Source organism: Vigna angularis, chromosome 5 (genome assembly GCF_016808095.1).
Source record: "Vigna angularis cultivar LongXiaoDou No.4 chromosome 5, ASM1680809v1, whole genome shotgun sequence".
Lineage (NCBI taxonomy): Eukaryota > Viridiplantae > Streptophyta > Magnoliopsida > Fabales > Fabaceae > Vigna > Vigna angularis.
In genome coordinates this window covers 37,041,274-37,067,467 of record NC_068974.1, presented here as the reverse complement: position 1 = coordinate 37,067,467, position 26,194 = coordinate 37,041,274, and the positions used below count along the sequence as shown (strand labels likewise).

Here is a 26,194-nt window from a genome sequence, read left to right as displayed (position 1 = left end):
AATATTAATATAGCCAATAGATTTCTCCCACCGAATATCAGAAAGTTTTGAAGTATATCCAATTGAATTGACTGAGTCCTGTGTGCCACTACTGAATCCAAGGTGCTCCAAAAGCTTCTACCTTTTCACATACCCTTTCTACTTTCTTCCTATATAAACCACACTCTCTTCACCATCCATCTTCATGCAAAAACACAAAGCAAAAGCTCAAAGCAAAATCAACAAAACAAAGTCTTTTACCTCACTGGTTTGCAGTTGCTGAAAAAAATGTCTGCTGTTGTAGAGGTGTGGGTTGGGGAGCTTGCAAAGCTGAGAGAAAAAGTACTTTCACGCAAGCCTTTCTTGTCCAAAGCCAAAGAAGGATCAGAAAGGGAACAGGAAGAAATGGAAGCACAGAAGAAGAACACTGCAGTTACCAGAGACAACAGTGGAACCATGTCAGAGGCAACCATGTGTTTGCTTATGGATCGATTTGTGCCTTGGTGATATGTTTTTCATTAAGGATGTTCTTGCTGATTTCAAGGAATGAGCAATAGCAGAATCAATATGTTTTGTATATTCCATTTCTAGTTGTCTATCTCAGTTCTTAGCCTGCGAGTTATGTAATGGAAGTGTAATGAACTATTGTACATAAGTTCTGATATAAACAAACATGGTATTTGGTATACCAGTTTTTTTTGAGTTTAATTTCATGTTTGATTATATACTTCAGTTCTTCTGTTTTAGTTTTGTTGACTCGATATATGTAAATATGCAATTATAATCTCTTTAGATGTGTCGGTGGATTTCATCTTGTGGAAAAGTTAAAATCAGTGCATTATTGGTGCTTATGCAACGTAATTAGTACAGTGAAAATCAATTAAACCTTGATTTTATGATACTTTACAGGAAAAGGTAAACAGAAATGACTTTCTCTTTCTCATAAAGGGGTGCCTTTTGGTGAGATTGTTGGTTAAATTGTCTGTTCTTGCTTTTATGAACAAAAAATATCCGAATTTTCTGCTAATTTTCATTTTTTTATTCGCATAAAAGTTTGGAGCACCTTTCTTTCCAGGATATTTTTCAAGCCTAAAAAATATCAGGGTCAGTACGTGACAAAAAGGTTATACTCACCTCACCCCAGTTCATTGATTTTTGTCACAAAGCTCCATTAGTTCATTGATTTTTGTCACAAAGCTCCATTCAACAATGTGCACTATAAAGGGTGATATTTAACAATTTGTATCATAATATCAAAAGGTGATAGCAAAATATATTTCAGCAGAGTAAAAGCAAGATTTTTTCATTCTGCAGCTGTGTCAGCATGAAAAATGATCCTGTAGCTTCTGCAATTTAATGTTTGGCAAACTTAAATATTGAGTGACTTTGATTCTACAAAATCAATTTTAGTTAAAATTATATTTAAAGTGAAATGAATTGTGTTTGAATGGTTTTATCTTAGACTTTGCAATAAAATTTATACAGAATATTTTAATCTCAAGTATAGATTTTGTGTATTTCTAATCAAACATGAATGAATGTAATTTTGATTTATTATATCATACATGAAATTGTCATTCTAAAGTCACATTTACAGAGCATATCTGGAAGAGATTACTTATTATATGGTGGTGACAACAATGTTAATCCAGTACTATTGACTGGTTCCAAAATGTGAGGAAAAAAGTAGAGAATTTTCTAGGGTTGATTATAGTTATTATATTTTTCTTCAGAGCTTGCCTCAAAAGTTGTGGATGTTATCTCAGACTTCTCATTTCTCAAAGAGGGGTCCCATTTTTGCCACACCATAACCTCTCTGGCATATCTAAGAGCTTCATCAACAGTAGAAGGTTCCAATCCAGAAACCAGTGAAACAAACAGCTTTCGACCAGTTAGAGAATTGAACCAGCTCTTGAACTTCATACCAATGTATTGAAAAGCACGTTGAGCCAGTGGAGGATGGTTGCTACGTTTGCTAATACTGGCGGTTTTATGATTGTGGCTAATAACTGGATCGAAGTCCAAAAACCATTCACATTGTGTTAGAGGAACCTGTTCAATCTTTTCCTCAAACAGATCAAACTTGGTCAATATGAGAAGAAATTTCGTGTTGCTGAAGACTCTATGAGTGATGATATTTTGAAAGAGATGTCTGGCAGCTAAAATTTTGTTGGTAACAGCTCCTTTACTGTCTACCGTGTACTCATCATAGTCAGTCAAGGCCACTGAGAACAAGACTACATCAGTGTCTTCAAACATGTCTAACCACTTGCACTTTTCTCCAAGGCTTTTTGGATGTACTCTGATGAGCTGATACCTACAAGCACAAACAAAGATTCAACGCAGTGCCGTAAGTTGTTTTATCCATTACAAGGTTTATGCTTTGAGTGGCATAATCAGCTAGCTTAGTTTTGGTTTGGAATTGAAAAATGAAGTGCATAACTACAGAACTGAAGATTGTTATTTTATCTATGTGTAAACTTGATGAAATGAAAGGTGACCTGAGTAAAGGATCATGTCGATAAACAGGGTCCAATGAGTCCTCATGAGCTGACACAGGAAATGAAAATTCCATGGAAGAAAGTCCATTGGATAAGGTTATCCCTTCAGCATACAAGATGTCCATGTCCAAGGGTTCATAATCTATCCTGGAAATTTCAACAGACTGCATCCGAAGAAATATTTAGATATCTGTGAGATTGAGATAATCTTGTGTTACATAATCCTGTATCAAACTTAAACTAACTCAAGAAGTTCAAGAGGGATTAGAAAGAGGAGAAAAGACAAGATAAATACTTTCTATTCTGTAATAGAGCATTATTAACCTTGTGAACTGTGTAACAACTCTAGTATAGAGAATGGCAGCAGAGTAGAAAAAAAAAAAGAACTTTATGAAAGTAGAAATGAATTATGATGCGATGATGATGAATCTGTGGGGGCTAAACATTTTCTTACCCGCTCAAGAAAATAGCTAGCAGTTTGTGGCAGATTTTTTATTTCATTTCTCCTGTTGTACGTGGCCTGAATGGCTGCATCCCTCCACAGTTCCTCCACCAGTGGGGCATATTCACGAGCAGCTGCTGGAAATATTTCATCCAAGTTGCCAGACATCATGTATTGGAGTAGCCAATCGGAGAAAGTTCTTAGTCTTGGACTAATGGAATAGGTTGTCGTGTCAATAATTTCTCCAGTAGTCCCTGTTGTAAACTAAACATCAATAACTTTTCTCCTTAACATTCTGTTTAGCAAATGAGGAAATTAGCATTAATCTTGTTATCAAAGACTGCATGGATGAGGCCATTTTGCTTTATGATGTTCAAAAAGAATGCAAAAGGAAAAGGTTTGCAATGAAATGTGGATAAACACTTCATTCAGACAGCGCAGACCTCCCAGTTATCTTTTTATATATTCAAAGAAAAGCAATTACCAGAAGAAGTTGATTCACCAACATGTTGTTCGTTACTTTTTTTATACAAACTCTCCTCAAAAATTTCTCGCGCCTCTAGTATGATACCAAGGTACCTATACAAGTTTCTTTGAATTACCAGCTTGATGTTGTGAAGCTCGGTTTCAGAGAAAGGAACATTATACAGAAGCCTGGCCTGCAATATAAATGGTTCAGTCTAAGTGTCACAAAACTCAAGCCTTCAACATAAAAATTACAGACAGTTATTCAGATGTCAGAGAGATACCAAACAATGTCATGACAAAATAATTCCCTCTAGCAGCATATTACCTGTTTATATATCGTACATGTTCCAGAATTGACAGAACCGACAAGTAAATATTTGTAAAGCATTTTCTGTTCAATGTTGTGTTTGCTAATTCCACTTTCTCCTTCGCCAGAAGGAGTTAAGGAACTACAAGGAACTGGCAGGGATAGAATTAGAGAAGCAAACTTCACTGTAGGCTGTCAAAAACATGCACATATACCAGAGTCATTTACAAGAGATTTATAGCTTAAGAAAAGCTAAACAACATCAATTACCTTCTCCCATATATGCCCCTTCACATTCTTCTGTCCCACTTCCATGTATGATCCATCATGGCTCACCCAAAAGTCAGTTGTTCCATCACATGGCACTCTTGCCCACTGCAATCAAACAAAGTGACACTTGAGTTTAACAGTTTCAAAATGTATACTATGAAAGTGCACAGATCAACAACCACCTTCAGTATCCATAGCTCTTCTTTGGTAATCTCTCGACCATTTATAGTTACTTCTGTCTTTCCATTGCTTGCATTTCTCTGCAAGTGGCCCCCAACTTCCAACTGTGGGCTAATAATTTGACAAGGTCGTTGACCTTCCTGCAGGATCAAGCAGTACACCATATTTGAGCTTTGCTTGTGAAAAGTATAAAGGGTAAGTTCAAGTTCATTAAGCTTCACTCAGATTGAACTAACAAAAAAGAGTATCAATAAGGTTGGAGTTGATGATCACCTTTCCCCAAAAGCCAGATGCTTTATCATACCAATAGAAACCCGGTTTCAATCCTTTTGGGGGGTTTGAACAGGTCAAAAGCAGCGTGAGCTGATCCCAGTCAAGAGGTTCTCCATTCACAATAACATCTTCTGCTGGTATTTGATTTGTTTCACAAAACATCTCATCCTTCATGATTTGTTTCATTTCTCCCTTAGACAACAAGTACTTGAGCATCCGAGAAGGTTTTCCAAGCCTCCCTCGCTTGTTCTCATCAATTCTGTGACCAATGCAAGTGACACATTTTCTGCCTTCAGGCATGGACCCCATTACTCTAAGCACACAGTTGCGACAAAACTTTGCACTGCAAACAATGCAAACCTCCCTCTCAGTTAGACGACTCCCTTTAAGACATCGATAGCACGAACCCTTCTTCCCAACTCTCTCGGCATGCGGCCTCACACGTTTACTATTGTTGCTACTACTTTCTCCACCTGCAGGTTCAACAATCTCTTCATCCTCCACTATCTCATTTGTCTCAGGATTACGAAAAGTCACCACGGAGGGCCGTTTAACATGTTTTGGGTTTAAAGGGTCGTCGTCATCATCATCATGATCCTCTTGTTCGCGAGACAGTGGATCAGAAGAAACAGAAGCAGTTTTTGAAGCCAATTCTGCATTGGTTTTTCTAAAGGGTTGGATAACTGGGAGGGACAAGTTGTGAGGAGGAGAATGAGCAACAGGCGCAAACGGGACTTGGTCAAGGTTGAAAGGAAGAACTTCTGGGACGGAGTAGCCAAGAGGAGGGCCTTTGTATTCCTCAGCAAAAGAGTACTCATAGCTGAAATCACCACCAGCATCATGAACTGAAGGCACACCGGGACGTAGATTTTTCAGAAGCGAAGCCATGTACGGTAATATATCATTCCAGAGTAAAACTTTCAAAAACCAACTGAAACAAACCTTTTCACTCTGATCAAATCAACACAACTTGATGCTGCTTATGCTGTTCCTCCACCGCCACTCATTTTCTGTGACGTAATATCTGAATTAGGAAACAGCTAAGTGAGTGGCAATTGGTAGAGAGTATATGAAGAAGACTTGCGAGGGAAAGAGTGGCAAATGTTTTGGTTTATCGAACAACGTATTCAAAACGTTGGAATGGAAATTGCTGAGAAAAGAAATGGACAACAACGACGGCGTGGAACTTTTCAAACTACACCAACAGCTATGGTTCGTGTGTTTAATCCTTAAGTATCTGTTGTCATGTCACCTTTGAATAATTGAAAAGCATTTTTATGTATATTAATAACTTCCTTTGAATGAAAATGTAATTTGCTAAAAGAAAGGAACAAGTCAATGGAAATTGACACATGCCCAGTTATATATTTTAAAAGCATAGTCAACAACACCTCCAAAAAATATATATATCTATGAGTGGCTAGTATGATTAAATATACTTAATTATAACGCGTTCTGGTTTTCCATTTCTCTAGAAGGACCGAGTTTTACAGAATTCAGGTAGAACATTCCTCTCAGAATAGATAATAATAAACTTTCTTTTTTGTCTATTTTTTTGACTAACCTTATCTAAACTTGGTTTAATAGAAAGTGGTAAACTTGGTATGAGGTTATACCGATGATTAGCATAGTCTCCACATGCCTTTACACGATGAGTGTATATATTTTATTTACTCGAGGTTATTGGTAGCGAATAGTAACAAAATTTGATTGATGATTCATCATCAAACATATACTTCAAAACGATTTGGTGTCAAATTAAGAGAAGAAAAGAAAAACCAAACAGGTGATTTTATTAGAAATATGAAGGAGCAGTATATATATATATATATATATATATATATATATATATATATATATATATATATATATATATATATATACATAACACACATGATTCTAACTTTGAAAGGAAGAAATAAAGTGAGTTAAGCATTTATTGCTTTCTTCAAGGGCTAAAACATTGAACAAGCATGGAAAGTGAAGCCTCCGAAAAGAGCAACCTTGGCTTGTTAACTTGCATGGGTTTGGCAGCAAGTTCAGCCAACCCAGATGAGTTCTGAACCATTTTCTGGAGGGATTGAGCAGATTCGTGTTGAATGGAAGCAGCATCTTTTTCCCTTAGCTTGGACTGTTCGCTTGTCCATATATCCACCAGTGCAGACATGACTTGAAATCTACCGAATTAGCAGCAAAAACTGAAAATCAATAATCAGAGAGCTGGTATGAAAAATAAGTGACTGAAATTGAGATGACAGCAAAAACAAGAAAGAGACTTCTGGTAATGTTTAGTTTGATGTGAGAAGTATGTTTGAATATATATATATATATAAGGTGAGTGAGGTCATTGGGGTGTTAAGATTGAGATAAAGTGAAGCGTTATTTGGAAACTGTGTTCTTTTTGTGAGTTTGAAACTGAAACGTAAAACAGGAACTAGAATCTTAGATTTCATGTTATTATATACGCATGAAAATCTGATGGCGTGAAACCGTGTTGCAGCATGAAAGATAAACAACATGCGTGGCACTTGTGGAAGTGCCACTTGCCTCAGAGCAGGGTACGAGATTCTTCTTTTGGATCTGTGTGCGATTGCTAATTTAAACAATTGGGAAAAAGATCCTCTCCGGTTAAAAAAGAAAAACTGGATCAAATATCTAATATTTTGGTGTAGTTTTACGTGATAGAGGTTTTTGAATTGAGTTATTGAATGTTTAAAATAATATTTTGATTTTTATTTCAACAGTAAAATACTAAAAAATAGAAAAATATTAAATATTTAGAAAATATTTTTCAATAAGAGTTCAATTAAAATTATTCTAATTTATGAAATACTTAAAATTTAATTAAAGTATTTTTATTTGTTTATTTTTGGTTTAATACATCATTTGGTCCCTACTTTTGGGGGTTTTGTTCAAAATTGTCCCATCTTTTGAAAAAGTTTAGTAAGGTCCCATATTTTGATTTAAAATGTTCAATTTGGTCCTTTTCGTGGACGGCGTTAGAAACTTAACGATAGTAGTGCCACTGTGGCGAAATTTGAGTGAGCTGTTATGTTTTGATGGTTACGTGGCACTATAAATTGGGGAAATATCCTAAATTGGGGACCCTAAAGTGGAAATTAGAATCAGAAGCCCTAAATTGGGGAAAAATCCCCAATCTTCTCCTGCTTCTTCATTTCTACTCCCTGCAACCTCATCCAGACTAGACATACCTTCTTCACATTCCGAATCAGCACTACAGCAACTACGGTGAACACTCTTCTTCTACTTCTTTTTCTCCTTTGCTAGACGATTGATTTCAGCTTTTGCTTGGTTCAGCAGCCACTCCATGGTATTGCTAGCTTTGTCAAAGCCCAACATATCTTGCAAACCAAAAAACCTCCTTGCAACATTAAGAGAAAGTCTCATTCTCCTATCCCTTAGTCCCTTGCGGTGCTGTTGGAGGGAAATATGAGCAAGACTAACCGGTTGAGGGTCGGGGTTTTGATATTGGGGATTTTTCCTTAATTTAGGGTTTCTGATTCTAATTTAGGGTTTAGGGTTATTAAAACTTTAGGGTTTTCCCCAATTTAGGATATTTCCCCAATTTACAGTGCCACGTAACCATCAAAACATGACAGCTCACTCAAATTTCGCCACAGTAGCACCACCACTGTTAAGTTTCTAACGCCGTCCACGAAAAGGACCGAATTGAACATTTTAAACCAAAATATGGGACTTTACTGAACTTTTTCAAAAGGTGGGATCATTTTGAACAAAACCCCCAAAAGTAAGGACCAAATGATGTATTAAACCTTTATTTTTTTAATAGGTAAGAAATAGAAGGCATAACGCATCAGCGTATTCCTGGAGCCTTTGTTTTTAAGCGAGATAGATGATGAAATTGAAAAGAAAGGTGAGATATTTTATTTATTATTACTAATTTTATTTATTTATAGTATTATTATGTTTATGATAGCAAAGGGCACCAAAGCAGTCCATAATCTATCATAAATACGTGTAATAACATTCTAAAATATATTTTTTTAAACAATATAATAATTAAACGCGCAACGTAATAAAATTATGTTATATCTTGGTATGGGTAGATTATTTCTTGTTTTTACTCTCTTACTAATGGATCATGATATTTTAACAACAAATTTTAACAATTTTTTGACAATGGGTCATGTGTCATTGCTTTATTGGTCTGTTTGAATTTGTTTTCAGAAAAATATTTAAAACGAACCAATCATAAGCCACCACGTCTGTGTTGTCAAAAAATTGTTAAAAAAGAGTTGTTAAAAAGATATTTTCCCTTACTAATACTGTGATTAGCACAGTGACGTGACTTTCTTTTCTTTTATCATTATCTTCAGGACTTTCTTTTCCAATTAAACCCAGGAGAATCGTCCGGTCAACTTCTTGTAAGAGGCAAATGAAGGCTTAGGTATTCAATCCAAGCTCTTACATAACTAGGTTAACTCGTCAACGAGATAAATAAAAATGAGCTGAAGTATTTAAAAAGATAAAAAAGAGAAAGAACTAGAAATAATTCAAAAAATGGTTAAATTTACTGTTATTGTTTACCTATATGTATATTTTTTTTTATCTTCTATTTTCAAATTACTATTTTAATTTTAATTTATTTCTCAGTTATGTTTATTAATTTTCGTTTTCACCTACCATATTTTTCTTCGGTATAATACCAGAGAAAAGAGGAAAGTGATAGAATATTGGGATGCATACGAAGGCAACTTTAGGTACATGTATGGGAGTGGATAAAAAAGAATAAAAGAGCGGAAATATGACAAATGGAATTGAAAGTTACAAATTTCGTCATAAGCTCCAATCTCCAAGTAAAAACCGCATAAGCTGGTCTTCGTTGCTTCAAACCGATGTGCGCTAGCCAATGAGAAACCAAACACGCTGCAATTACATGAGAGATTAGCAATGCGCAATTGATTACTTGACCTATCAACTGATAAATGATTACACGGATACGTGTAATACATCCTGGACGTGAATTTAGCAATAGTATGATGCTCCAGCCAGAAACAAAACATTCTTTCAGCCTTCAAGAGCTGAGGATCCAAAACGTGCTCCTCAATCAGTATGGCTATGCAAGTTGCAGGAGCTAAAAGCTACACTACACTGTTTAAACCAGGAGGGAAGGAAGGCATGGTAATCCTTGTTCATCTCCCACGAGACCAGCTGTGAGCCTGGGACTTCACTGTGGGATGGTAGATGAAAGTCCACATGTAAGGTGAAAAATAGTAACTCTGCCTCGACAAAAGCTGAAATCAAGAGGACGGCAGAAGCTACACAGTTTGGCCCTGGATAGATCAGTGATTGTGATCAGCGAAATACTTCAACAAATGGCTTGATTAATGGGACCTGCAAAAACTTTGTTCTGGTGGCTTCCTGCATCACCAGGAAAAAATAGCTGGCCTAAGGACCTATTCCTCAGCGTGGTCAACGGAACGAGGCTTGAGGCCGATTCTTGCATAATATTGGGAATGAGACTTAAGATGCTCCAGTCTGAGGAACCTCTTGAAACCTCAGATCCATGGTGTCCAACCTTCGTACATGTTGCATAGATTATCTACACTAGTGGCTTGCTTTAGTAGATAATCTACTTGCTCTGCAATATCAATTTCTCTGCAATCCAAAGAAGGCCCAACATTAATAAAACAATTCAGTAGAAGATTTTGTGATTGCGAAAATATCCTACCTACCTGCTTTCAGAGATATCTCGACCATCAATTTTCATCTCAACCCGCCTCAATACTGACAAGGCATAACCATTTTTACCTAGCATAAAGTTCAAATATCCACAGATGAAGAAGAGCATGTCAATTCCTTTACATGCAATCACATAAGAAATTATGATGTCTGAACGACATAGTAATAATGAGGTACTAGTAGGCGTAGAAGATTACTTGGTGGTTTTATTACTGTTTCTTATTTTTTATTTTTCAAAAAATACAGTTCATGAATATCATTGGATATCAAAATGCAATCTCCACAACTTGTTCCATAGTCAAATTAAAACATTTTAGATAATTTTAACTGTGATCAAGACAAGATCTGGACACTAAGTCAGTCTCTTCTAAAACGAGCAAGGAAATGAAAGGAAAAACAGATCATAAGACCACACTTTCTCCTTACTTTTTACATTTAAAAGAAAAACTCAAAGTAAGATCAAACTAAAGAAAAAGAAACTGTCTACTCAACGGCTCATTACAACTCCTTGCCAACTTAATTTTGCCCCACAAAATAATTGTGTAATCATTATACAGAAGGCAACCAGTGTCCATTTATATCATTTAGGACAGTGGGTTTTCTTTTTTATTAGAAATGGGTAACATTAATTTTGTAAGGTTCATATTCTTTCATGTGTTTATTTATTGAACACCACTAGAGAGGGTTACAAATTTTAATGAAAAACTGGTTATTTATTCTACTGATATGGGATTAATAAATTAAATAAGCAGTGATACAAAAAAATAATATATAAAGATTTTGTACATACCCCTTCCAACACGAGTATTGGCATTTACGTTCAGATCACGAGCTTCACGGTGTTCTGTAGCATTTTTAATTTCTTTTGCAGAAAGGGGCTCATCTGCTGAATCAAATTTGTCTATGTTCTCATTTGTTGGATTTTGGGAGTTAGCAGGGATGGCAGCAGTTTTATCACCTAGTACAACTATTGCTTCAGAATGTTCAGTGGCCTCATTGATTGATTTCACAGAACCAGAACCATTAAGATCAGTTTCTACAGGAGAAGATTGTGACAGCCCAAAGGGTGAGATTTCTTCTACTTCAGTTTGAAAGAATAGAGCAGTATGCATATGACCTGTGGGGTTTCTACTACTAGACCCCTGTGAAAGCAGGTCTTTATTTCCTGCTGAATCATTCAAGCTATCAGGAAGACTAACTTCGGTTGCTGTCATGTCAGATCCAGAGTCAGTACAGCAGATGCTATCTGGGGGTGATATCCATCCTTTGTCTTCCAAACTAAGTCGAGAAAAGCCAATGAAATCATCAGTTTTATCATCTTCAGACCTAGAGAGACCCACCCCTTCTTTACCATCAAACTCAACAGCATCACCACCCCCGCCATCTGATCTTGACAAAGTAGTAGTCACTGATTTTACTTCCTGACTTTCTCCTATTCCTTCAAGCGCCTGAAAACAGAGAATGTGGATCTTTCAAACTACAAAAAAAAAAAATCCGTGGCCAGTCAAAAGATTTGACTGAAGTAGTGGTTGTTTTTATATACAGATATATAAACACACGCATATAGATCAAGGTTATCAATGGCTGAATATGGTTAAAGGACAAAGTTCCGCCATATGATATGTATATATATACATATATATATATATATACATATATATATACATATATATATATATATATATATATATATATATATAGAGAGAGAGAGAGAGAGAGAGAGAGAGAGAGAGAGAGAGAGAAAGAACAGGAATAGCTTGAAACTGTCAGATTACTTTGTGCAGGTTGCCAGCATGGACATTAGCGGTTCTTGCTAGCCTTGTCAACAATGAATAAAGTCCCTTCACAGCTAACATCAGAGAGGGTACCAAGGGCTTAAAGGTCTGACAAGCCTCCCTGATTCTTAAACAATATGATTGATATATAGCTTGCCCATGGATGTGTGATATTTCCTTCTTGGTCTCACTTTCCCTATCAATTGCATCAGCCATAGCAGCTACATCCTTAGACAGCACCGATTCAAGTGGAAAAAGGATTGCATTTGCCTAAACAAACAAAACCACCAAAGTACAAAAATGATGTTAGGGAAGCTTAACATCAGGAAATATAAAATTGACAGCTAAGGCAAAGCCTAAACGTCACTATTTTACAAACTGAGATACAAGAGGTAAATAAACCTTTGAAAGGCCTTCCATAAGAGAAAGGTGGATACCAGCTGCCTCTTTCCCCAGATTGTAAACATCATGTATATCTTCAGTTATTGCTAAAACCTACAAAGCGAAGAAATATTTGGTTTCCAAAAAAAAAAATAGGAAGAGGACATAATGGTAATTAATGGAACCGGTAGTAAATTATTTGTAATAATTTTGTGATGGTAATCATATATTTATAAGAAACAGTAGATCTGGTGATGAGGAAGAGGAACAGAACCCTTATTCAAATGCATACTAATCCTTTTTATTGAATTGGGATTATTTTGGGAGGGGGAGGGGCCAGTAATTTACCATTACTTCGTTAACAAGTTGGTCAAACAATTTCAGGATTGCTAAAAGAATGATCCATGGAGCCAGAAAATTTTTGAAAAATTTCATCAAACTACATTTACGTTATTTTTATTTAATCTGTGAACAACGTGGGTCATGTTAAGATTTAAAGACCAGGTGCAAAGCATAATTTCATTAACCTAAAATCATTTTGCCTACTTATAAACTAGCGGTTTCAAAATTATCTCTAAAGAAACATGTGCACAATGCATGGATTGACATCAATACAAATATCAAATTCTTTAAATAAACTATCTGAAAGAATTATTTAAACATTATACTTCACATTAACATACAACAACGATGCAATTTGGACACTACCTCTTCAAGCATTGAACCACTTTCTGAAGTTAGTGCAGTTTGGATCCTCGAAATCCGAGCAAAAGCAGACAGTGTAACACTAGCCTCGTATGCACAGTCCCTCATTGAAAGAACCGTGTTTTGTAAATCACCTATAAAAAAGGCAAAGAAAATTCAACACATGCAACCACAATGTTGATACATCAACATAGAAAGAAAACATGCATATGCATGTGCATGTGTGAAATTCAATGTGTACATGAACAGTAATCAAGATGGCAAGCTCTACCTGAAGCTGACTTTGCTTTTAGAGAGGCAATGGAGAGTTCATTGGTAGCAGTATATAATCCATTGGAAGCAGCTTCAACAGTGCATTGTGCAAGCTTCCACTCTTGTTCAGTACCTATCACAAGAAAAGGAGAGTACATATTCCCTTTATGCAGACGTTCAACTAATGGGGAAGTTCAACAAACATAGGAAAATAGCAAACTCACGTGAATAAGAATGGAAAGTAACATCTAATCTTGTTAGTGCATTCAGGTACACCTGCTGCCATGTCTTGGCATCAACACTACTCCTAAAGGGATAAGGTTGGTCTGGTATAAACAAATACCCATCTCTTGATGCTTCAAACTCTAACACTGACACACACAACTTCACAATGTCCGATGCCTTTTCTCTAGATTCCCATAAAATCTGCCTCCGATTCTTAATATGTTCATGGAACTCAGGAGGAATTCCTGAATTTGTGGTTGAAGTATTTCCAGAATTACTAGAATTTCCACAAGCCCAAGCCATTGCTCTCTCAAGTTGTCCTTCAGCCATAAGAGAATTTCGTTCACAAGATTGAAGACAATCCATTGATGTTGTGATTTTTGATACAGCAGATTGCACATTATCCAGTAATTTAGACCGGTTGAGATTTAAAATGATTGTATACAAGCTGTCATCAGTATCTAGATACTTCTCAAATCTGATTCTTCTGTTATATGATGGGTTCAAACTAACATCATGCATCCATTCCATTTGAACTACCTCAAGGGCAGTTTTTCGAAGAGCTTCTTTTAACTCATTCACTTGTTTTTTCATGATAGAAGCAGCTGATTTTGCTGCTCTAGCAGTTTCATGTGCATTACAATATTCTTCGAGCATAAGTAGAACTTTTTTCACAGCCCCATCCTTTTTCCCCTGGTCTAAAGCAAGTTCCTTTGATGACTCTGTAAGTTGCTTCAAGTGCTCATTTTCTTTATCTAAACAAGCCAGTAAACTAGGAGCAACTCTTTCTTTTAAATAGTGACCAATGTGTTTCTGAAGTTGGATTTCAAGTTTTTTCTTCATAAAATTGAGTGATTGGTCAAAGCCTAGATTTTGCTCAACTGATGAAGCTATGTCATGAATGCATGCATCAAGAAAAGAATCTATGACTCCTATTTTCCAAATAAAGAAGGAATGATTATCCAATAGACCTCCTACTTTCCAGACATATTCAGATATAGAATTCCCAGAGTTTATCAAATCTGTCAAAGTATGAAATTTACTCGTGGGCATGGCAACTGAACCATCAGTCGAAGACAGCAAAATATCAATGGATTCCAATTCCAAGAAAGGCTTAACAAGTGAGGCCAGTAGTGCTTTGCTTCTCAAAATATGTAGCTCCCTTTCTTCTTCCACACCAACAAGAGATTGAAATTGACAATTCACAGAAATCAAGGCATTTTTAATGTCTGTTTCTCTCTTGGTAAGAGACGAAGTCCTTACATCCCTTTGATTCCATGTTTGATGAAGTTGGTCCAGTTGTACTCTACAAGCTTCCTCTTGGGATGCAAGTTCCTCTGCCTCTTCCCAAGAAAGATGATCTCTGCCCTTAACTGCAGCTTCTTCAAGGGCCAGCTGCTGCTCAGTAATAAGACCAACCTTAACAAAATAATTCTGTTCAAGTTCAATAAGTGATACTCTCTCCATTTCAACCTCCATAAGCTGCTCCAGTGCAGTTTCTATAGATCCCCGAACTTGTGAGATCAATCCAAATGCATCCATAACCTCTGAATTTAATGAAACAGCAGCTCGTATTACATCTGGCAGAACAACTTCTGTCATTTGACTAACCAGTCCTTTACAGGAAATTAAAATATTACTGAAAATGGAAACCCAATTACTTTCAGAAGAAATCTTCAAACGAACTTGGTTAATATCAACAGAAGGGATGTCCTTTCCTATAAATTGGCATAGATCACGAACAAATTCTGTCACAAGATTACATTTTTCTACTTGTTCTTCAAACTCAGCAAAAATAGTTCCAGAATCATTCTGTAACATATTGTATTGATTTCTCCCTCCGGATGCATCATTATAAATATTTAATATTTTATGCTTAACCTCGTTATAAAGTGAACTCACGGCAATATTCAAAATTGAAAATACTTTCTCCCTCTCCTCTTCTAGCTCACCTAAAGGTCTAGCATTGTTCATCTCACTGTCATATTTAGATTGAATAGAAGATATTCCAACTTCCTTCCTTAAAAGACCAATGGACTGCATGAATTTCATAAAAGCATATAAGAGACGATCCTTAGTTTTTGATTCTGATTCAGAGCCAATAGAACTCTCTATTTCAGCACACTCTTTTTCTATTTTTTCTATTTCAACTGCATACTTCTCCACTCTGAAACAGAGATCATCATGACTGAATTTAATAGAATCACTGTTATCTACATGAAACTTTGCAATAAGTTCAGAAGCCTGTCTTCTGGCAAGAGAGAGCATATCTGATGACAGGGCATTGATAGAAAGTTGTAGAACTTGTGCCCAGTTATGCACTGCACTGGTTGAAAGGTAATTTAACGGTAGAATTCTTTGCAGGGCCAAGGAGTATGCTTGCAAAGAAGCTGTGGCAGAAGTTAGTCCATCACCCAACTCAACTATGAATTGAGAAACTTCCCTATCTATATCATGGCATTGTGCCTGTGTTGGCTCAGGAACAACAGTTAGTGGAACCCCTGCTGCAATGACAGCAGATGTAAGAGATATGACCGTTTCCATGTTATTCAGCTTAAAAGAAGCATTTATTTCTGGGATTAAGTTACACCGTAAAGCATCAAGAATCCTTCCATGCTGCTCAGCCCAAGTCATTGCCTCCTGAGCTTTCTCAGCAACCATAGCCTTTGCTTGAGCAAATTCCCGAGCCTGAATTTCAAAAGAAGCTCGAATTTTCTCTGAATTACTGGTTGCTTCAGCAACAATTGACTTTGCAGACGTCTCATGCAATATAAGGCTTGACCTCTCCTGGTCAGCTCGACAGTACAGACTAGAGGCAAGCTCATATTTGTTTAGAACGTCACCAAACCTCTAGTACATACTTCTCAAAGTTAATTCAAATTCAAAAAAAGTATGAATTGAGAAAAAAATAAATAAACAAAGACAATTTAAATGTAGCCAAACAATTTCATGGCATTGATTTCATCAATACCTCAAGTGCCGATTCAACAGCTGGCAGGCTAGTCAATAATTGATCATGGTGTTCCTATTCACAGATTTAAGGGAGAAAAAGAGTCATTTATTAGACAAGTTGAATAGATCTCAAGTAAATATATACAAACACGTAGCTATACTGTATGACAAATTTCACACGCTGGATTTTCTAATTGAAGGTTACAAATTAAAGAATTTAAATAAAAATCAAGAGTTCAAATCGATTTCAAATACATCACACAAATTCTAAAATGTGTCGTGTAATATCCATAAACTACACAAATGCTTGAAGCACAAAAGTATTTACGTACATGCACACTTATTTTAACACATCTGAACCAAATATCAACCACAAGAAGGTTTGAACACTGCTTATCTAATTATGTCAGACACAAATACTTGCTTGTGTAGAACTATGTTCTGTACATACCTGTAAGGGAACCCGAATTTCCTGTACTCGAGATGCAAATAGACTTAAGCTGACAGCCAACTCCATACCTTTTCTCTCTTCACCGCCAATTGCAGCTTCGTCATGAAAATCACCTCGTGTCCATTCCACAAGTGGATCCCAAACAAACACTTCCAATAACATCAAAAGCACATCTTTGTTCTTCCTTAAAACACCAATAACTTTCTCGCAGTTTGATCTGAAGCTACCCTCTATTCCAGTTAGCCCTAAAGCTGCTTCAATTATTTGGGTCAAACGGAAAGGAACAATCTCTGGAATTTTTAGTCTTTGTCCCTTGTCAAAACACACATTGTAATCAATGTGTACGATATCCCCATTACAAAAATCTATAAGAATGTTGTCTAAATGCCTGTCTCCCAGTCCCAAAACATGACCAACCATACTCATTGCAGCAACACTTCCTGTATACCTACAATTGATGGTGGACAATTATAATAATAGTAAAGCTAACTGGAGTATCAAATCTATTAGAAATTCTTGCCTCAAAGAAAAAAGTTCATCATTTGCCAAGCACAAGCTTGGAAAGAGGTACATTCAAATAGAATAGTCAACCCGTATTTGACAACTAATGATAAAAGAACTAAAGCCTTCAAAACATTGATTGAACCACACTTATTGTTTTAATGCTTTGTTTGATAGAGAGAGGAGAGAAATAGGTTGAATGGAAATAAAGGACAAATGAAGTAGAAATTAAAGGTGTTTGATTGAAGAGAAATAATAGAGGGGAGATGAGGAGAGAAATAGAGAGATGATTATGAGCACATGAGAAATACTATGGTGGGTCGTACCATTTTATAAAATTGTTTTCCCTCTTTTTCTCTCCCATCAAACATACAACACGAATTTCATCCTCTACTATATTCTCAACCAAACAAGGTGTAAATGGAGAACCAAGTTCATGGTTAGTGTCACGTATATCCCTGTAGATATTATAGTAAAAAAAAATCCCATACAACACGAATTTCATCCTCTACTATATTCTCAACCAAACAAGGTGTAAATGGAGAACCAAGTTCATGGTTAGTGTCACGTATATCCCTGTAGATATTATAGTAAAAAAAAATCCCCAAAAACCAAATCCATATTCAGGGAACACCTTTAACCATTCAGTTTAACTATAAATGGGATAACCACAAAATGCGCCAGAGATTCAGAAGTTCCTTTGATGTACCTCTTCAATTTTGAGCTGAAAGCTTTATATCCTTCACTAGCACACCACAGCTCCTGGTAAAGAAGATGCCTAGGCACTTCCTTCATGAGATCAAGAAGAACTTTACATTTGACTTCATGAGGCCAGTCTCTTCGGGAAATCACCCTCTTTATGCCTTTCTCTTTAAGTGCAGGTATGATCTTCCCATAAAACATATCACTGGGTCGTGGAACAGGTGGAGGAGCTGAAGATTTTGTATTTGCAGAGCCCAATGCCAAAAACTGTGCTAGCTGGACACGTGTTTGCCAAGATTTAAATACACTGTAAATACTTACCACATTGCCCGCCCACTGGATTAGGCCAGCCCGACCACTGATTGGAGTCACAGAATAATAGCGAATGGTAAGAGAATTGCTACATGCAGAAGATGAAGAATGCAGAAAACCATTTATAGCCTGCAATAATTGCATGATTCTAGCATCAAGGCGCAAATCTTCTCGTCCTTTGAGGAGATATGTGTATTTATGACCATCTGAACCAAGTATACCTAGTTTCTTAGGCTTTGTCTTTGTTGGTAAGATGGTAACTTGCTCATGAAAAGAAGCAATTGTGACAACCCCTTGGTGATCAGTTGCTTTGTCAGAGTCCGGTACTTGCATTTGTTTCTCAAGACCTGGCATTGGAACATCTGAAGATGATAACAAAGCCAAATGTGGAGCCACTTCTCCCAAGGAAACTGAAGACTTCCTCTGATATGAGGCCAAGGATGCAGCAATACTATCAAAAGGTCGCCACACATCACCTATAGCTGCAGAAGATACTGGAGGGATTTTAAATGATACCAGGGCTGATTTTAGTTGGTCTTTATACTCTTCCTGGAACCAAGCTTCATGAGGAGTCTCAGGTTTTCGAGACGTTGAAGCTAACCGACGCTCCAAAGCCACAACTATTGGAGCCATCATTGCAGAATATCGAGCAGAATTTATCTTGTTCTTCTCGTTCTGACTAAGTGTTACATTTTCTGCAATTCTTGCTGCCTCTTCTTTCAGTAAGTTTATCCGTCTCATCACATCTGCAACAAAATATAGTTAGCCCCATTTCTCTTCACCTAATTATTCAATAAATAGAAATCTCATGTGCCTTGCTCAAACACCAAAAAAGAAGTCATCAATTATCCAATGCAATGCAATGAAATGGATCTCATGATCAACAAAATATTGGAAAAATTCAGTAAGCAACCTGTATGAAGATCCTGAAGAGTACTCAGCCATAACTCCTCCCAGAGAACAGTAACATTTCCGAGTTCATTTATCATAAGCTGAACATCCTGAACCAGTCGGGGGTAAAGTTCTCTCTGCATGGAACAAGTAAATTTTAATTATCCTATTTGCTACTCCAAAAAAGTAAGTCAATAAAAGGTCAGTCTAAAAGCAGTAACAACTATAGAAGTGTTGGTCAAATCCATGAACACGTCACATCATGTCTTGATAAATATGCTAGGTCAAACTAATGAGTAGTCAACAAGATGCTTATTATGCCTGAAACTAGATTAGTTTGTATTTTTCCACCCAAAGTATATTACAGACACTAGAATTGAAACTACTAAATCCCTGAAAAAGATTAATTGATCAGTGACCACACTTCACTGTCTTTAAATGCAGACGAGACCATTGTCACGTTGTGAGAATTTTGATGCCAAATTATCCACATGATGTTAAGAGAATATTTGAAGTAAAAAGAATACATACATAAGCTACAAATGCACACAGAAATTTTAATATTACCAGACAGCTCAACACATGATGAAGCTCTTCGGAAGGTTTCTCTTCATAAGCATTAACATCAACTAGTATTGGGTACACTATAGAATATGGAGATTGTTTCGCCAGCATTGTTAGTAAACCCTCCAACTGCTTTCGAATCACTTGTTCAGGATGTGAACTTATACGTGCAAACAGTTGAGGTGTAACCTCCTATAACGACAATTTCAGTAACATTTCAATTAACTATACTCCTCATGAAACAGAAAGTTAAAGTAAAAACTTGAGATCTAGCATTCAACCTGCCACGGCAACAAAGGAACAACCAGAAGAGCAGATTCAAGAGTATCTTTCAATTCCACACCATAATTGAGAAGTATATGCAATATATACAATGTAGCCTTCAGGGTGTAGCTGCCAGCTTTTTGCTTCAAAGTCTCATATTCAGAACCAGGCACTTGACTATGGCAAATACGGGAAGATGAATAAGAAAGATATTGTATGTAACCATGAGCAGCATGTCCAAACAAGGACACTCTCCTCCTTCTCAAAGACCACCAAATATCAACAAAATTATCCAATGCAAAACTAATGTCAGATTCTTTGAGCCCAAAATTTGTGCTTAACAAACAAATCCTCAATTGAGAAGATACCATGTCTGAAAGACATTCACCACCAGAGTTTTCTGCACCTGATGCCCCTGCAGCGGTTTCTATAACATTCACTATATTCCAAACCAATTTCTGCAGAGGACTCTCACTAATTGAGAGCTCTGCAGAATCAAGCCAAGAGCTTTGTTCTTCCTGTTCATCTGTGAAACCTTTCATATCAATATTGTCCTGAAAAAGACACAAAACCAATGACTTAATTCTTTGAACCTCATCCTCAGTCAACTTGAATCTGTCAGGTAGAATTTCTGGAACAAGCATGGAAGAAAACGAGCATGAATGAAGGATGGTTTCACTCTGAACATGGAGTGAGTCTGTTGCTTGCTTAAAGCACCAAGAAGCATAAGAAATCCATGACTTGCCCATGGTGGGGCAAATACTAGAAGACAATTTTGTTGTTGTACCAACAATTTCCTCAATAATAGAACCCAAATTTGATTTGCAACTTAAGTTTTCTTTGCTGCCATCTTTGCCATGTGGAGACGATTCAGCCAAATCAAAATCTGCTGCCATCTTTAGAACAACACCCTCTGGACTCCAGTCTGAATAATCTCGTCTCAGCCAATCTGAGAGTTTCAAGCATGCTTTGGCCTTCAGAATCCTCTCTTTAACATCAGATATTATAGATGGTTTGGGAGAAACCATGCAAGGATGCAAAAATGACCAAAGGTTTGTGAAAGCGTCTTCAAACTTGTTTTCAGCATACTGTAGTAAAATGCTCTCGTACTGCAAGTTTAAGACCAGAAGATTTCGATGCCTCTCCTCTGGGCAAGCAAATACATGATCTTTTATGTAGTTGTTCAGACGATTTGCCAACAAAAGATTATTTTGCTTGCGGGCTAAATTATGCAAATTAATGCAAAATTTTAGAGTAACGGGAGAACTTGGGGAAATGGTTTTATAAACCCTAAGAACTTTCAGCCATGGATTACAATCTTGACGGATTTTACTAATGGAAGATGGCAGTGATTCAAGAGAATTCAGTATTGATGGTAGTTGTTTGGCCTTCTCATGATTTGTTTTAAGCTTGCAATTATCTTCTACAAGGAAAATGCAGTGCAATTGAATTGCAAGAGGTGTTGCTTCAGCTAAGCCATCAAGTGGCAGAACAGAAAGTGGTTCCTCCAACATTGACCTAGCTTTCTGCAGATCACGCAGTACCTTATCACTTTTTTCCTCCTTCTGGAAGAGCAGAGATTGCAAGAGCATCTGCTCACTCCGTTGCAAGGCTATTTTTGGATCAAGGGTAAGCTCACTATTGCTTTTAGGTGTCAAATCAAGGCTTGACCATGCAGCCTGATAATCACCCTCATCAAAACGTGCTAATGCATGGATTGCATTAACTTCATTTCCAGCCATTGTTAGAGCACCAGAATAACTTCGACCAGTATGTTTAGCACGAAGCTGTTGTAATTCTAACAGCCAGGTTTCAAGAGATCTCCAATCAGATACAGCCGTGTAACTCTCAATTATGCGTGCTATGACAAACTGTATACCATCAGAACCAAGGGAGCTGAGTGACTCTTCTGTCTGTAGCAAATGCGTAAAGTGAGCTGCAGCATTTTCATACTCACCTCTTGCCTGATATATAAGCCCACTTATCCAAGAAAGTGATCCAACAGTTCCACCCTCACTGAAGGACTGGTTTTCGTCCCCGAGTAAGGAGAAGGTAATGGAAACCCATTTTTGAAGGCCAATTAAAGACTCTGGATCAGAACTCTTGCAAAGAGCTAGTGAAACATCTCTTAAAACTTTCAAGACATCTCCTCTATACCTTCCTCTGATATTGTGGAGGTTATCAGTTACCTGGGTCCTAGATTTTTCCTTCAAAGTTGACACAGAAAGATTCTTGAGCTCCTGCAAACGCAGTGTACAATACTGAATAACAGCATCATTACAATGTACAGCCAACCCAGCATTCATCATTGGCTCACAAATACGAGAAAACCAATCCTCACATACTTTTTTGTTTGCTCGAAAAAATAAAGTACTCTGACGAGTAGCAGGTGGTAAAATGACAGACCCCTCGTATGCATTATATACATTTTTCTTAAGAGCCTCAACAAAATCCAACAATAATCTCATTGGTAGCAAGTGAGCACCAGAAGACCCTATCATACTTAAGTTCCCATCGCTTTGCTCATTATCAAGTTGCAAAAGGTGTGCAATGTCCAAAAGCATACGCTCTAGAGCAGCAAATGTTTGGGTGGGGCCACCAAGGTTAGTCCGTAGTCTTGTAGCAATACAGTACCGAGCTGCTTCTTGTACAGCCCACCAGGCACCAGCCAAATTATTGACAGAACAGATTTTTTCAAGTATGTCTTCATCCACTCGTATATCCAACCATGGAGAATTAGCACCAAAAATTCCTGTTTCTTCAGGCAGACTTAAAATAGCATCCTTTGAACTCCGGCAACTATGAATGAGGCGTTGGATCCAAGAAGAAAGAGGTACCTTCCATCTTTGTGAAATGTAACTTAAGATTGACACAAGATGTTGGGAGTGCAGTTGCAGTGGCAACTGCTTCAGGGCAAATAATTGTTTCCAGTGCAGCTTAGAATTGTTTCCTAACACAGGGTCAACAGACCTAAATCTTCCATAATCATACAGACCACAAGAATATATAGTAGTAGGCAAAATATGGGCAAGAAGTCTTACATATGCATCCCGTATTTCTATGGTTGGATCCCCAAGTTTCTCCAGTATGACTTCAGCTAAGGGATAAAAACACACAGGATGCAAAAGTTTTGCCTGCATAAACATCTCCAGAGTTATTGCAACATGTGACCTCACTTCCTGTTCCCTCTCAAATGTACCACCTAAAAGTGAAAAAACTAAGTTCATGATTACACTAGCATACTCACATGCTTCGTAGGAAAAACCGCTAATGCTTGAGATCTTATTAACTGCCATTACACTCTCGCAGAACTTTTGTCCCCAATCTAGAACAATTAATTTAATTGCCAGAGGAGAAGAAATATGAAAGGCTTTTACAACGAGCTTGCTGTACTTCTCCAAATGCTCAGTAATCACAGCCAAACGCTCATTACTGAATTGATCATCTCTGTCCTCCTTTTCAGTTGGAAATTCAACTAAAGTCTTCTCACAATTCTGTTCTCTCACAGAACACTTAATTAAGAACTCAACCGAATTTAGCCGCTCCAATGTCTTAACAACAGTGATCTGCAACTCCATGAAATTCTGGATTGGTAATTCAAAAGGATTCATCTGTTTTGTTATAAATAACTCTAACTTTTCTAACCTCCTGAGATACAATGAAGCAATATCCTTTTGTCCAATCAAACTGTTGTCCCCACCCATGCAAACACACGCTAATAGTACTTTCAAATCAAACTTGATTAAGGCCAATAACTCAGCTTCTGAAAATGTTTTAGTATCTACAATACGATTAAATTCATATGAATGGCCATTGTTGTTTCCTATTAAACTCTTCAAGAGCTCCAGTTCCTCAATCAACGAGGTGACTGCTTCATCAACGACTTCTTTATTCGCATGCTGAAGCAAAAAAACGTAAGTAGCTGCAGAACTCCCAGTCACCAAATGATTTGGATGCAACCGCAGTTGAGAGACCGATGCATCAAACTTCAATAACTTCTTCACGGACAATGGAAGGAGGCCAAGCTTTTGCAACGACAACAACTGAAGATTAGTCTTCAAAACCCCATGGACTTGGAAAGAGCTAATCTTCTTCAACCCTGGCCGCTGCACTGTCACTCCAAACTCCAAGCTCTGAAACAAAATATCAACAGCAAGAGGATAAAAACTTGAAAACCGCTCCTGCAAAATCTCAGCCAAAAGAGTCAAACACTTCCAGGAATCCTCAATCCACTCAGACCACCCAAATTTCTGCCCAATCATTGATAAACACCGTAGCAATCTTGGCAACAGGGCGCTAAGCGGCTCGCATATCTGTTCAAGAAGGTTCATCTCCAGTAATCCCGAGGCAGTGGACTGCAGAATAGTTGAAAAACAAGAAAGCAGAGCAAGAAGCCGCCGAAACTGTTGCGGCGTGCCTGGAGTTCCATCATGAAGCAAAACCTCCATGTCCCCCAAGAACTTAGTGAGCAATCTCAAGGACATGGGAAGACTGCCAACCCAATGCTTCTGAAACTGCAAGAAGCTATCCAAAATAACACGCCTATCCGACTGAGCTAAATCCGGCATCAAAGCCCAACCAAGAAGCAAGTCAACAATGTCAGGGAAATGAGGCTGAAAGCACCTCACAAACTTCAACGATATCAAAGTAATAACACCAATAAGTCTGTGTAACAGAGCCAGAGAGGTTCTCTCATCCTCAAGCAGCACCTGACAGGCCTTCAGAATAGGCAAAGCGTACCTGTCTGTTCCACCAACGTTGAGGAACTCGCGGAGGCCTTCCAGCGCGAGCTCTTTAGTGCCATCGACTGCGACGGCTGTGCTGAGAGACGGCAACGCCCAGCCGATGAAGCGGTCGACGACCAAGAGGAGGTTTTGTCTTCCATTGGAAGCGACAGGGATTGAAGCGGCCACAGCGCAGAGCGCACCGTAGGCTGTGACCGCGGCCTGCCGCACCTCGTAGCATCTGCAGGAGAATCGAAGTTAGTTGAAAAAGGATGAGTAGTGTGAGTGAAGTGAGTTTGAAATTAGGTCAAAAACGGAGTGAGGTGAAATGAGTAAGTTACTTGTCGGAGAGAAGTTGGGAGAAGGCCTGGGCGAGGAAAGTGGCGGAGTGAGAGAGGAGGAGGGAGTTGTGAGGGTGGAGGATGGCGCGGTGGAGGGAGTGGATCGCTGCTAGGCGAGGGGAGGGGTCTTCGTCGGAATCGTCCTTGGGGAGGGCCGCGGAGACGAGTGCAGCGAGGTGTTGGTGTTGTTGGTGTTGGTGAATTCCTTGCATCACTGCGTTTCATTGCTTTCTGCTTCCCATGTCCACCAAGGAACCATACTAATACCTTTCTGTCTTCCATCTCTTCTTCCCAATTTCTTTTTTCTCTAAATTAATAAGCCATGCGAAATATTTAGAAAAAATAAATTTAATATTTTATTCAATATTTAAAATTTAAAATTAGTCCATCTGAGAAATAAGAACATGTTTATGGTAATAATATTTTTAAAATTATTTATTCTTATAAATAAAAAAAATGAGATGACACTTACTGAAATGAAATACTCGTTAAAAGCAGATTAAAAATATGAAACTCATCTTAAGTTTTCAAGTGAGTTCATTGGGAGAGAAAATAGTTCTTTCACTTTTAGTTTTTATCCTCATGTTTGGATGTTGGAGAGAGAGAAAAACGGAAAATTAACAGATTTTGTGTTATTATTCTTATAGATTTAGAGAGAAAAAAAATTAATTTCACTTTTCAGTTTTTATTTAATTCATTAAAAAAATCTATATCTATATACAAACAAAATTAGTTTTTCTTGTATATAATTCTTTTTCCAATTTTATTATTTAAGTAAATATCATTTTAAATTAAAACAATCACATTTTATTTTTATTTTTTAATTTAAATTTAATTATTTTAAATTACAATAATTATTTTGTCATTTTATTCTTTTAAATTATTATTTATTTAAATTTATTTATGTTTTAATTAAATTAATTATTTCATTAATAATAAATAAATCACCTCTAATAACTTATTCGTTTTTCACCCGAGTTATGCAAAAATTAAATAATAAAAAAACAATT

At 37.2% G+C, this 26,194-nt stretch overlaps 2 protein-coding genes and 2 long non-coding RNA genes across 7 annotated transcripts; 2 read left to right on the top strand and 2 right to left on the bottom strand.

Moving 5' to 3' along the window:
• Positions 1-693: 693 nt before the first annotated feature.
• On the top strand, positions 694-3,226 carry LOC128196594 (uncharacterized). Its single transcript, XR_008249044.1, has 4 exons — positions 694-939; positions 1,033-1,102; positions 1,713-2,329; positions 3,025-3,226. It is a non-coding gene; the product is annotated as an uncharacterized LOC128196594 (long non-coding RNA).
• LOC108338943 (extra-large guanine nucleotide-binding protein 1) lies at positions 1,511-5,308 on the bottom strand. 2 transcript variants are annotated; one of them, XM_052878059.1, is made up of 8 exons: positions 4,421-5,308; positions 4,150-4,287; positions 3,968-4,072; positions 3,716-3,889; positions 3,407-3,581; positions 2,935-3,176; positions 2,481-2,644; positions 1,511-2,296 (listed from the first exon to the last, which is right to left on the bottom strand). In XM_052878059.1, exons 1-8 carry the CDS (start codon positions 5,306-5,308, stop codon positions 1,678-1,680), a joined length of 2,505 nt encoding a protein of 834 aa, XP_052734019.1. In that variant the 3' UTR covers positions 1,511-1,677. The 2 variants fall into 2 exon arrangements, with proteins under 2 accessions (XP_052734019.1, XP_052734020.1); XM_052878060.1 differs by lacking the exon at positions 3,716-3,889.
• On the top strand, positions 4,058-10,416 carry LOC128196593 (uncharacterized). Of its 2 annotated transcripts, XR_008249043.1 has the most exons (7): positions 4,058-4,174; positions 4,294-4,342; positions 4,494-4,557; positions 4,717-8,159; positions 8,232-8,315; positions 8,779-8,849; positions 9,112-10,416. It is a non-coding gene; the product is annotated as an uncharacterized LOC128196593 (long non-coding RNA). The 2 variants fall into 2 exon arrangements; XR_008249042.1 differs by having other exon boundaries at positions 4,717-8,315.
• LOC108340177 (uncharacterized) lies at positions 9,126-25,982 on the bottom strand. Of its 2 annotated transcripts, XM_017577393.2 has the most exons (15): positions 25,185-25,979; positions 20,137-25,084; positions 19,859-20,047; positions 19,314-19,428; positions 18,096-19,146; positions 16,886-17,333; positions 16,454-16,507; positions 13,482-16,332; positions 13,277-13,390; positions 13,009-13,139; positions 12,322-12,414; positions 11,920-12,189; positions 10,935-11,592; positions 10,138-10,213; positions 9,126-10,060 (listed from the first exon to the last, which is right to left on the bottom strand). In XM_017577393.2, the coding sequence occupies exons 1-15, from the start codon at positions 25,394-25,396 to the stop codon at positions 9,961-9,963; spliced, it is 11,310 nt and encodes a 3,769-aa protein (XP_017432882.1). In that variant the 5' UTR covers positions 25,397-25,979; the 3' UTR covers positions 9,126-9,960. The 2 variants fall into 2 exon arrangements, with proteins under 2 accessions (XP_017432882.1, XP_052734018.1); XM_052878058.1 differs by lacking the exons at positions 9,126-10,060; positions 10,138-10,213 and having other exon boundaries at positions 11,441-11,621; positions 25,185-25,982.
• Between the last annotated feature and the right edge of the window lie 212 nt (positions 25,983-26,194).

Excerpts from the sequence above, each read along its gene's own strand:
- LOC108340177 (XM_017577393.2), bottom strand. The coding sequence starts at position 25,396 with ATGCAAGGAATTCACCAACACCAACAACACCAACACCTCGCTGCACTC. Across the intron at positions 13,391-13,481 it reads TACTTTCCATTCTTATTCAC|GTACTGAACAAGAGTGGAAG; the intron begins GTGAGTTTGCTA and ends TTCTTGTGATAG. Across the intron at positions 10,061-10,137 it reads CGAGATATCTCTGAAAGCAG|AGAAATTGATATTGCAGAGC; the intron begins GTAGGTAGGATA and ends TTTGGATTGCAG.
- LOC108338943 (XM_052878059.1), bottom strand. The coding sequence starts at position 5,308 with ATGGCTTCGCTTCTGAAAAATCTACGTCCCGGTGTGCCTTCAGTTCAT. Across the intron at positions 3,890-3,967 it reads AGGGGCATATATGGGAGAAG|CCTACAGTGAAGTTTGCTTC; the intron begins GTAATTGATGTT and ends TGTTTTTGACAG. Across the intron at positions 3,582-3,715 it reads CATGTACGATATATAAACAG|GCCAGGCTTCTGTATAATGT; the intron begins GTAATATGCTGC and ends TTTATATTGCAG.